The following is a 12,198-nucleotide window of genomic DNA, read 5'->3' as shown; positions in this document are numbered from 1 at the left end:
AAAGCTTTGTTCAATAAGTGAGTATCATGGCAACTTGTAAATAATTAGTTTAAAAAATAAAAAAAATAAATAATTATTTTTAGGACCATTCAGCTACGAACGATAAATATATGAAATAAAAAAAATATTGTCAATATAACACGTAAAATATTAATGAGACATGGAAATGAAAAAGACATTAAACTATATTCAATGTTTTCATGTCGTGATCGTGGATGCACCAAAAAATTCAAGCTAAAATGGTAGCGTAGAGTATATTGTATTACGTAATAAATTCTCATCACTTCATGCAAATAGTTTAAGACATTTATTTGATTCGTCGATAACGAGAAAACGACATTATTACGGGGAAAATATAGTAATTTTGAAAATATTTGTTGAAAGTATGGAAATAAATTACTGAATCAAGACACGGACTTACTCGATTGGGACCGGAACTGTTCGACTTGCTCGAAAGGGACCGACTCGAAGGAATTAGGGTTTTGAAGGCGGTTGAGATAGAGAAAAATAGCATGTGCGCTTAATAATAAAGGCAAAATCCTATCCAAATTTAATTTTGGTACCAATTTTGAGGCAAAAGTTAAAACGGAATTGTCCTATTAATTAATTATAATAAATATTTTTAGTTATGAATTTAAAAAACCCACACCTACACACACATTCATTCATTTTTGTGGCTATGCAATAAACTTCAAACCGCCTTGGTCGGCTTTTTCCCGGTTCAATCAAACCGGACCGTCTAAATCATGGTTTATTTCTAAACATTATTATTTTTTTTTTTATTAAGCAAATTTATATATTTTAAAATAAATTTTAGGCATATCACGTATTTATATGTAAATATTATTAATATTTTGATTTGGGAGAAATAAATTTCAATTATATTTAATTCTAACGGGATGTATCTATTGATTACGATTGTTCGGGTTTGTAGGAATATTGATTAATGAGGGTGAGGAGCGGTCTAGTTATTAGGTGCGCGCGCTATGAAGAAAAAGACGTTGATTTAGATTAAGCTACTTCTAGATAAGGTAGATAAGATAAATGACGATATTTTAGGTAGAGAAATTATTTTAAACGGTATTAAAATAATAGACGGTCGATCTATGAAAAAAAAAATACTTAAGAAATTAAATCGAAAAAAAAAACAATTATTTATTATTTATATATATATATATATATTTAGACATTAAATAATTTTGGTGTATGAAGATGTAGTACAACTATTATTGATCCCCTTGTTTGTGAAGCAAACATGTTCCAATTTACCATAAAGGAAAGAAAAATGAAGTAAACGTTCACGAGCGTCTCCAAAACTAGACATATTATTTCTCGTTATTCGAATATAATTTAGTGGTATCGTGTCAATTATTGTCATAAAAATTGATGGCTCAATCCCGACCATATAATTATATACCGTATGTATATATATATATATATATATATATATATATATATATATATATATATATATATATATATGGTAATATGTGTCTTATCCATTTAGCCGTTATAATAAATTACAAGTTGGTACCGAGAATAGATATGAAATTAAATTTTGTGTTGGATATTTCACCTTATCTTTGTCAACTTTAGTTGAAACGTTCAATCCTCTTACCCAGACCGTTAAACTAAAAAAAAAATAATAACAATTTACTATTTCTTCAATTTTTACCTCCGTAACAGGTTTGTATGATTGTCTTTTTATGATTAATAAAAAAATGAAGTAAATGTAAAAATTTAACGAGTCGACAAATTAACGAAACGAAAATGGTATGATTTGACGGGTAGAATTTATCGTTAGAGAAACAAAGAAATGAGTTGAGTCACATTCATCCATTTGTGTTGGCTTTGTGGAATTCATTTCCCCTTTGTGCTTCATTTGTCTTCAAAAGGGAAGGCATACCCATGCATACCCTCTTCTTTCCTTGTCCTCAACAAAGACAAAATTACTATCTTTTTATAAATAAAATAATATTTTATTATTATTCACGAGCACGAAGTTTATATCACGTCAAACCAATCTCGTTAAACTAAAGTGAGCTTAAGTCCTACTGACTCCGTGTTAATGATATTTAGTACTAAATTATAGTTTACCATATATATCATATTTAATATTTTATTATAAAGCAAATATCTAGATATTTCTTTCCATAGGTATCTTTCCATTTATTATGAGTCTCGAAGGCATAGTAAAAAAGTGACTAAAGTATCGAACAAAGGGTGTAATTTGTTTGAATACTTCGAAAGAAAGAGTCGAGCTTTGATTAAGGGGTGACGTACTTTGTTCGGGGGAGGTGTTGAATGAAAGTCACACATCGGCTAATTTAGAGAATGATCATGAGTTTATAATCAAAGAATACTATCTCCATTGGTACGAGGCTTTTTGGGGAAGCCCAGAGTAAAGTCATGAGAGGTTATGCTCAAAGTGGACAATATCATACTAGTGTGGAGAGTCGTGTTCATCTAATATGGTAGGAAAATTTTGACCTAACGACCCAAGCCCACGCTAGTTTGTCCTCTTTGGACACGTACGTCCGAGAGGGATTATCAGTTCAATCGCTCGGGGTAAATCATATTGAAGCTCTGACATTTATATAATAATTTCATGTGCCATAATAAATTAAACCAACTTATAGGAGAAGATTTTAAGAACTGGGCTGTCACGTTTTGTCCCCTCAAAATAGGTTAATAAGGCTTCTAGCCTTATTTATTTATTTATTTATTTTTATAGAAATTTAATTTAAATTTTTTATCTCTTCAATATTACAGCATCATCATCGTTCCACAATCGAACTAGTTGTCCCGTGCCCAAATTATTAAACGAACATCATCATCGTTCCACAATCGAGCTACTTGTCCCGTGCCCGTTTCCGTTACACATTATTATATGATACGTCTTGAAGTAGAACCAAAATCTATCTCACTAACAAACCCGAGCAATCTCTCAAGTGACACGTGTATTCTAAAGTATTTCATCATTTGTTTTCGATAGTGTTCAGAAGTTAAAGAAAGCTCAAGGAGTTTAAAAATGGTGGGATATGAAAAAATGCGCATATAATAATTATTATAAAGAAGTCAATATTTTTTTTTGCTCGTTGTCATTAAAAAGTTAAACAAAAAATAATTATTAACGAGAGAAAATATTTCAAAATGGAAGAATTTGAGACATGATAAGACATGTCTTGTTGATATATGAAAATGCCCTCAAAGCTACATATAATTATTTATTTTAGCGGGTAAATTAATGAAAAGCTAAAACGAGCGAACAAGAAAATGAATTTTGAAAGAAAAAGCTTTCAAACACGATCGATTATAAAGAAATGTCGATATGCATAATCATAGCACCAACACCCTGATAGTCTTAGTCATTAAAAACGAGGTGCTTGTTGATGTAACGTTCTAGGCAGTATAGTCTACAAACAAACTCTTCTCGCAGAAGCTTCACGTAAGCTGTTGTTGTCGGTCATTATACAAAAAGTCATTTGTATATCAATGTAGTTCGTTTCCCAGCACATTATGACCCTCGAGTTGGATCGAGTGACGTCAAGCTAAGCTGGATTTGAGTTGCTTTTCTTTTAAGAGGCTTGTCGGTACATTTATAGAGAACGAGCTAATCACGACGTTAATGGATGATATCTTATTCTATCATCAATCTCGTGTTTCTCGAGTGAATGATGAGATAGATAGGTGACATGACATGTGATCATCTTTTAAGCTCGTCGAGCTAGGTCTAGTAGTTTGAGTTTGCCTCGAAAATGCTGGGCCTACCTACCTACAACAATGTGGGAATCGATTCGGGCTCCACTCCCTTATCCTATGTAACTTACTACTACGTAGCTCATGATGATGTAGATCACCCTCAACCATGCACATAGCTTAGCAAGAAATCTTTAATATATACAACTTTGGCTTAATGGAGGGTAATAACTTGCTGACTTCACATATCCAAATAATTTGCCATTATTGCCTTTTTTTTTTTTTCATTTATATATCCTTTAAATTATTTACGTTCAAATGATTAATTAGCGTAAGATTCAAATAAATACATACGTAGGCAAAGAGTTCGTGAAATATTATATTACGTGAGATACAAAAATAAATATATTTAAAATATCTTTCTCCATCCAACGGTGCAAATGAAGTGACCTCGTCTAATAATTTTATGTTGGCATCTTAAGGAGAAGGTAATAATATGATTGTAAAAGATATTTAGATAATTAACTCGATAACTATATTTTAATTTTAGTATTATGATTTTGAAAAAATAAAATGTCAAAAATGTAATAAAAGTAATTAATAATAAATCTAGTTAACCTATTAAAGTAATATAGTATGCTCAAAATAAATAAATAAATAATAAAAACAAAAACAAAAACAATATAAATAATTAATAAAATCCTCTCACTTTCCCATTTGTTTTTGAAGTGAGGGCTTGGGCTGAACCAATAGTGGGCCTCAATGGGCCAGTTGCCAACAAAAGTGGGCCCTTTTTGTTTCTTCTTTGATTTGAAATAGCTAAAAAAAAAAATTATGTAAATAATTGATGAAAATTATTTACAATCCTACTCTGTTCCATGACTTTGTTAATTTTTATCATATATATATATATATATATATTAATTATCTTAAACTTGATTTGATTTTAGAATTTCATGTTTTGATTTATTTTACAATCAAGAATTTTATGTCGACAAATTTGAAGGTACAAGATGGTTTGAACGTCCAAGTCAAGAAAACGAGTAAATATCAAATTATCAAGCTATGCGATGAACTTCATTAATAAAGGATGGTAAATATTTTCGAACCTCAATGTTTGGGAATGAAAATATAATATTTTAACTAATTGAACCGTTCATAATTAATATCACATATTTGGTCCATCAAATTGTATTCCAACATTATCATAGTTCGATTCGCATAAAATATTCACTCCACTAAAGGGTCAAGCGTGTATCTCTCATAAAACCTTCAATCATAACAATTACAAAAACAAACAAGATATTCTACTAGTTGGATTACCAAAGTAATTGGTAGGATATTAAATCCTTCCCTATAAACCCTTTATTAAATCTCGGTTTTAACCGTTAAGAACCAAGATTTTGTAATGTTCGTGACATAACTTGCTAATCTTAGGCTTCACTCGTCCTAAAGTAAGTTTGAGACGCGACAAATATTTGAAGTCATAAAGTTTAGGAGCTTAGATGTATGCAAAATCTCAAAAATAAAAATCAAATATCCCACTGATCACAGAGCAAGTAGAGCTAAATCATTTGGCACCATTTACTATCGCTATCGGAGAACAAAGTATAGAAAAAATTACCGTTGATCTCTTCTGATACTCAAAACTGGCGCCTAGGCAGCCTTGCTTCTGCTTGGGTCACTCGGATGGATCTTCCATTCAAGTCCTGCAATGTAAACATTCATACTTAGATATATGAAAATATTAACTCTCATGATTTTGACGCATGAAATGTAACGCCCCAAATCCACCGCTAGCAGATATTGTCCTCTTTAGGCTTTCCCTTTTGGGCTTTCTCACAAGGCTTTAAAATGCGTATGCTAGGGGAAGGTGATTTGTTCTCCTCCCCAACCAACGTGGGATATCACATGAAATGAGTTTAATAACGAACAAAGGATAAACTGAGACAAAATGGTCCAACACAAAAATTTTCATTTCAGGCAAGACGAACGGGAACAACAAAAAAAACTTCGACTTCAGCTTCGTAAACCGTTAAAAGCGCACATGAGAGAAACAAGTGAAGCCAATGCACATAAAGGGTGAAGATGCAACCAATCATGATTCTTATGAACAACAGAATTTCATGCTCATATCTCTTGAGTTCAGTAAACAAGATTGTAATGGCTATACTTTGATTGAACATGAGGAGACATATCAAAACTCATCATAAACAAATGCAGAACTGTTCAGGAAAAACAAGAACGTAAAAATGAAGAGGCAAGCGAACTTACAACTCCATCCAAGGACTGAATGGCATTGTTTACTTCCTCTGCTGAACTATATGTTACGAAACCGAACCCCCTAGATCTTCCGCTATCACGGTCATAAACTACTTTTGCCTTCACAACATTGCCTTGTTCCCTAAACAAGTTCTCAAGTGTAAGATCATCAACACCCCAAGCGAGGTTACTCACATGAACACAATTGGAGTTATCAAACGTTGAAGCATTTTTTGAACTCCTAAAAGAGGAATCGTCCCTTTTTGGTGGAGGGGGTCCATAATTTACCCTCAGTGGTCTACCCTCGAGTTCCTGTGAGGAGCACCAGGAATCATCAATTAAAAGCAAATCCAATGAACCTTTGATACAAAATGAAAGATAACAGTATATAACTGGATCACAGAGGCAAGTCTAAGAGACTTTTGGCATTAAAATTATGGCTCAAGAAAGACCATATGGAAGCAGATAAGCTCTACATATGTTTTGGGTTACAGTAACAGCAATTGGATTTCCAAGGAGTAAATGAAGCAGACCCAGAAACAAAATTGCAGAGTGTTAACAATTAAGTTGGTGTAAAATGGGTGTAGCCACTTACATAGCCATTAAATTGTTGAGCAGCTGCTTCAGCCTCTGCAACATTCGACATAGTGACAAAACCAAATCCCCTGCTTCGTCCCGTCATCTTGTCGTAAATCACCTTCAAAACACTTCAGAAAATTAGGGCAAAGCAAATGGATGGTCTCTCGAGAGAACAGAGAAACTTAATAACAGGAACAGCAACATAAATTCTAACTTCTCCTACAAAACATGAAAGAAACAAAATCGAGATTGAAAAAAATACCTCGACCCTCTCAACTTGTCCGGCGCTTTCGAATAAACCGGCGAGTTGAGCACTGTCAATAGTGAAAGGAAGATTTCCGACGAAGAGTTGGAGATCAGGAGCGTAGCTGGAATCATCTCCATCGACGTCGAGGACATCTTCCTCCTGGTCAAAATCGGATGAGACAGCAACATTTCTAACGAATCGTGAGAAGAACGCCGGAGAAACCCTATCAGAACGAAGAACCAAAGCGGATATGGAAATCGGATTCGACCGAAAGCCAATGGAAGATGGATTGAGCGAGAAAAGTCCGAATTTAGGGTTAGAAAAAGATAGGGTTTTAGGGGTTAGGGATGAAAGCGTGAGGAACGTCGCAGAGGCAGCCATGGCTTCCGAGCTTTTTGAGATAAGGCTTGAAAGAAAGGCCCAACGGCCGGAAGCTAGGTATTTATAGTTTTTTTTTTTTTTTTTTTTTTTTTTTAAAGAATATATTAAAATAATGTATTTATATAAAAATATTATTAAAAAGTGGTTGGTGAAAATCAGCACGCTTCACGCATGTGAGATCTATCCTTCTTTACCAACCTAAGATTGTGATATTCCATTGCATATATATTACAAAAAAAATATATTTTTTAAATATAATTATTAAATGAGATTTTAATTAATTACAATAAAAATATTAAAAATACACATAATTATATAATTTTTTAATATATTTATATTAAATAAATAATAACTAAACTCATAATTTAACTAAAAATTCTTGAGTTAGGTATTTGGAAGAAGCAGATATTAATGGAAATGGGCGATGAGGTTGGTGGAGTTTGAGAATTGTGCCATACCATCCTCCACTCCGTACTCGATTCTTGCTATAAATCTCCGCCATTTCTCCACTCTTCAGATCTGAATCTCGCCCTCTGATTTCTGCCATTCTCTCCTTCATTCCTTCTTCACCTTACTTGCATCCATGGCGTACGAGAGGATCCTCTTGGGAATGGGCAATCCTCTTCTCGACATCTCAGCTGTCGTCGATGATGAGTTTTTGAGGAGGTATTTCGCCGTTGTTTAATCCTTTTTCCATTCACCTTTCCTCTGGTTTCTTATCAAACTCAGATCCTTATGTTTTTTACGTTGTTGAGTCTTTCTTTTCTCCAATCTTAATTTCATTGTTGCTTTTCTGGTTTTTTTTGTTTCGTTTCTAAGCTTTATTGGTTGTATGGTTGAGGAGAGGTTCTGTGAATTGTAAATTTGATCGGAAATAGCAACATGAGGATTTTCACGTTTTTTTGTGTTTTGATTCTGTAAATTTACTCCTTTGGTGCAGATACGACATCAAGCTGAACGATGCTATCCTTGCAGAGGAGAAACATCTTCCAATGTAAGGGATTGGTTTTCAATTTTCTTACTCGTACTGGTTTGCGGCTGCTACTATTCACGGCTATTAGCTATGTTTTTATGTTTTGCAACGTTTATTCCTTTAGGATTACGTGTTTTTCTTGTTTTAAATGTATGCCATTAGTTCTCGAGATAATCATTCATAGGATTCGACAATAACTTGAGGTTGCGTGAAAATTAAGTTTCTGGTTACAATTTGATTGCTTCCTTCTCAATGAAGAATAAGGAATATAGGAAGACAGTGCTGTTAGATGTTTGACTCATGTTGATGTTACTTGCTGTTCTATCTTGATCGAGGATACCTCTTTAATTCTTTGTTTTTGCAAGGAGAAAAGTAAAAGGATTTTGTATCCTAGTTGAGGTAATTTACTTGATGAAGTTTTTCAATATGGATATTATGTCAATATTCAATCGAACTACCGGACTAGTTGCTAAAATGACGAGAGAACAGCAAGAAGATGACAATAACTTGGTTACAGAAGTACTTTGCATACTGGCTAAACTACTGTTTGTGGCTTGTGATGCATTCATTTAGTTGAAAGGAAATCAGGATTTGATGTAACTTTTTAATAAGCCTCGGGCACATTTCTTTGTTCTTGTGTATTTCTTTTTGTAGGTATGAAGAATTGGCAAATAAGCCTAATGTGGAGTACATTGCTGGAGGTGACGTGTGGATGATCGAATCTATTTGTGTTATTGTGGTTTTGGCACATTTGTGAATTTCATGAACTTCTTTTTCATGTGCAGGTGCTACACAGAACTCGATCAAAGTCGCTCAGGTATCCTAATCTTGTTCCCTGGTGAATTTAACCTGTAACCATTTGTTTATTTTCTGGCGTGGGATGAAACTTTTCTCGCCTTTTTCAGTGGATGCTCCAACATCCTGGTGCAACAAGCTATATCGGTTGCATTGGGAAAGACAAATACGGGGAGGAGATGAAGAAAAACTCGATAAGTGCAGGTGTTAATGTAAGTTTCACACTCTATCACTATCTTCCATTTTGGTGATAACTGTATGTTTCGAATTCCGTTTATTAAGATGTTATTTGCTCGTTTGCCCATTGGTATTTGAGAAAATAGGTTCAATATTATGAGGTTGATTCTACACCAACAGGAACCTGTGCTGTATGTGTGGTGGGTGGTGAAAGGTTAGTCAAAATCTTATTTTCTTTGATCACTTTAACATTAAGGCAAACATATAAAGTCTGTTCCTTGTAAAAGAATTGGCTATTTCTCAGATTGTTACTTCTGGAAATCATTAATTTAACCAAGAGTCTGTTTTATCTGACATACAGGTCGCTTATTGCCAATTTGTCTGCCGCAAATTGCTACAAGTCAGATCATTTGAAAAAACCTGAAAATTGGGCATTAGGTATACACGAAACTCATATTTATGGTTTTCAGAGGGCTGTGTGGTATCTTTTCTTAAAGATTATCATTTCTTTTTAGAGCAAGAATTTAGTGAAACATTTTTGGTAATCTGTTAGTTAGAAGTTCCCTTGAAAAGATGTTCTTTAAAAGCTTTGCCACCTTGTTGTTTCTTCTCCAATTTGTCTCGTGGTGGCCTATTTTGTACAAGAACCTGGACTAGTGAATCATTTTTATGCAGTAACCTTGTTCATTTTCAAGTTCTCAATCTTAGTTCTTCTAAAAGACTGTTCTGCTGAACAAGCTATCAAACAATCCCAAGTTTTTGTTTGAAATATTTTAGGGACCTGCAGATAGGATAGATTTTGCATTTATGAGCTAACTCTGATTATAATTTGCCACGATGACAGTTGAAAAGGCCAAGTATTTCTACATTGCTGGGTTTTTCCTTACCGTATCACCAGACTCCGTGCAGATTGTGGCCGAACACGCGGCTGCAAACAAAAAGGTTCACATTGTGACTATAGTTATATAGTTTACCAAGGCTTCAGAACAAGTAACTAATATTGCCAATCATTTGCAGTATTTCTCAATGAATCTGTCTGCTCCCTTTATCTGCGAGTTTTTCAAGGATGCACTGGAGAAAGTTTTACCGTAAGTACGAAGTACGAATGTACGTTACGTGGTAAAGGTAAGAAAGTTTGAAGAGTTGACAGGAGATGTCTTTTTTTGTTTATATTTCAGGTATATGGACATCATTTTTGGTAACGAAACCGAAGCAAGGACATTCTCGAAAGTTCAGGGTTGGGAGGTAATGGTTTCCTTGGTCACATAAAGGCTTGAATAGTGATTTTCATTTCATTTATAAACGGAGGCGAACTTTTTATGACCAGACTGAGAATGTCGAGGAGATAGCGCTAAAGATTGCTCAGTGGCCAAAAGCATCAGAAACACGCAAGAGGATTGCTGTTATTACTCAAGGTCCAGATCCAGTTGTAGTTGCTGAGGATGGAAAAGTTAAGAAGTTCCCAGTTATTTTGTTGCCAAAAGAGAAACTTGTCGACACAAATGGAGCAGGTATGTTATGCCGAGCTCGGTGAACGTGTGAACCATCATGCACGTCCAAGTTTAAGCTAAGTTTGATACATAAAAGAACACCAAAAACGTGTTTTAATTCGTTTGTTCGTTCGTTTTTTAGGAGATGCGTTCGTAGGAGGATTTCTATCTCAGTTGGTGCAAGAAAAACCCATCGAGGACTGTGTAAAAGCTGGGATTTATGCATCAAATGTCATCATACAAAGGTCTGGCTGCACATTCCCTGAGAAGCCTGATTTTAAATGAGCATTTCCTCTCTTGATATCTATCAACCTCTTAGCTTATTTCCAATTGCTTTATCTTTGATTCACGAGCTGTGGATGGTGGCTAATTTCTGCACATCCCAATGGCTGTCTACCCTATCCTATCCTATCCTATCCTATCCTTGTTATGCCCAATTATTATAAGAAACGAGCCTTTGCCTTTGGTAATAGCGCCCTCTACTTTTAAGTGTCATGTCCTGAAATTCATTAGTTTGGCCTTTTAAGCAAATTTGTTCATCTTTCTTGCTGAAGTTTCTGGCATTTCCATGCCATGATGTATTAGAAAACAAGCAATGGAGGCAACAAACTGAGCTTCCTTTCCCACGGTTGTCTCTTTTGAGGCCACAATGCTTATGCTTTTGCTTTGTTCTTAATTCTGATTCATTGTGATCTTCATATCATTCCCACAGATTTGGTGTTCTACATTTTCTTTATCTTTATCTAAACACAATCTCGTTTTGAATGATGTCTCTTCCTTTTCTTTATTGGAACCGAAAAGAAGAAAAAAATTCTCTTGTTTTCTGTTTGACTAACTTGCATCTAAGGACCTCTCTTTCTATCAGAATTTTAAGCCTTTAATTTTATGTCTAGTAGATCGATAAATTTTAAAACAGTAACATTGAAAGTGTTGTGATTTATTTGACCGGATTCTAAAGTTTATTAACAAAATAAACGCATAACAAAAGGGATTTGAGAAACAATAAAAATATGTGAAATTAAAGAGGAGTATGCATTTTATTTTCATTTAATAAAAATTCGAACCTAAATAGATAATTCAATTAATAGGTTCATAAAGAATAGACGAAAAAATGGACCAAAATTCTACTAATTCACTTAAAATTTAAAGCTTTTTGTAATATTTCCTTAAATAATGTGTCATCTATATTAAATATATTAAATAAGTTTGAGCTTTTTAATTTTATGTCTAACACAAAAATATTTATATAATTTTAAATTCTTAATTTCGTGTCTAATTGGTCTATAAATAAGATTATAATATAAGCTTCAGTGTCTAAACCTATTTTTAAAAATGTATTTAATATATTAGTGACACAAAATTTAAAGTTGAGATTTTTATTAAATACAAAAGTCAATTATATATTTAAAAAACGATTAAAGATGTAAAAAAGAAAAAAAAAAGTTTTGTTGGAATATTCGTGGCATGATTCCATATAGTTATTTTTAACTATCTTTTTCATTTGTTTTAAACTATAAATTTGTTATGTTGTAAATAACGGTCTCTACCAGCTACTGTACCCATTTACTCAAATAGGTAGAGATTTTTTTCTTTTC

General features: G+C 33.5%; 2 protein-coding genes across 2 annotated transcripts; one reads left to right on the top strand and one right to left on the bottom strand.

Moving 5' to 3' along the window:
- Positions 1-5,018: 5,018 nt before the first annotated feature.
- Positions 5,019-7,210, bottom strand: LOC111799568 (29 kDa ribonucleoprotein A, chloroplastic). Its single transcript, XM_023682940.2, has 4 exons — positions 6,803-7,210; positions 6,557-6,658; positions 5,974-6,273; positions 5,019-5,408 (listed from the first exon to the last, which is right to left on the bottom strand). The coding sequence occupies exons 1-4, from the start codon at positions 7,166-7,168 to the stop codon at positions 5,343-5,345; spliced, it is 834 nt and encodes a 277-aa protein (XP_023538708.1). The 5' UTR covers positions 7,169-7,210; the 3' UTR covers positions 5,019-5,342.
- Positions 7,211-7,589: 379 nt separating this feature from the next.
- On the top strand, positions 7,590-11,279 carry LOC111800646 (adenosine kinase 2). Its single transcript, XM_023684434.2, has 12 exons — positions 7,590-7,834; positions 8,109-8,162; positions 8,796-8,842; positions 8,927-8,958; positions 9,047-9,148; positions 9,260-9,327; positions 9,475-9,551; positions 9,958-10,055; positions 10,131-10,201; positions 10,292-10,358; positions 10,441-10,624; positions 10,746-11,279. The coding sequence occupies exons 1-12, from the start codon at positions 7,752-7,754 to the stop codon at positions 10,886-10,888; spliced, it is 1,026 nt and encodes a 341-aa protein (XP_023540202.1). The 5' UTR covers positions 7,590-7,751; the 3' UTR covers positions 10,889-11,279.
- Positions 11,280-12,198: the final 919 nt, after the last annotated feature.

This window comes from Cucurbita pepo, chromosome 8, assembly GCF_057944985.1.
Source record: "Cucurbita pepo subsp. pepo isolate OVF chromosome 8, ASM5794498v1, whole genome shotgun sequence".
NCBI lineage: Eukaryota > Viridiplantae > Streptophyta > Magnoliopsida > Cucurbitales > Cucurbitaceae > Cucurbita > Cucurbita pepo.
Note: the sequence above shows the minus strand (reverse complement) of the source record. Positions and strands in the feature narration are given on the sequence as shown.

Bases quoted from the DNA above. Each gene is read 5' to 3' on its own strand.
- LOC111799568 (XM_023682940.2), bottom strand. From the start codon at position 7,168: ATGGCTGCCTCTGCGACGTTCCTCACGCTTTCATCCCTAACCCCTAAA. The intron at 6,659-6,802 runs GTATTTTTTTCA...AGTGTTTTGAAG, and splicing joins GACAAGTTGAGAGGGTCGAG to GTGATTTACGACAAGATGAC. The intron at 5,409-5,973 runs GTAAGTTCGCTT...TTTACATTGCAG, and splicing joins TTCAGTCCTTGGATGGAGTT to GACTTGAATGGAAGATCCAT.
- LOC111800646 (XM_023684434.2), top strand. From the start codon at position 7,752: ATGGCGTACGAGAGGATCCTCTTGGGAATGGGCAATCCTCTTCTCGAC. The intron at 9,552-9,957 runs GTATACACGAAA...CCACGATGACAG, and splicing joins ACCTGAAAATTGGGCATTAG to TTGAAAAGGCCAAGTATTTC. The intron at 10,056-10,130 runs GTTCACATTGTG...AATCATTTGCAG, and splicing joins ACGCGGCTGCAAACAAAAAG to TATTTCTCAATGAATCTGTC.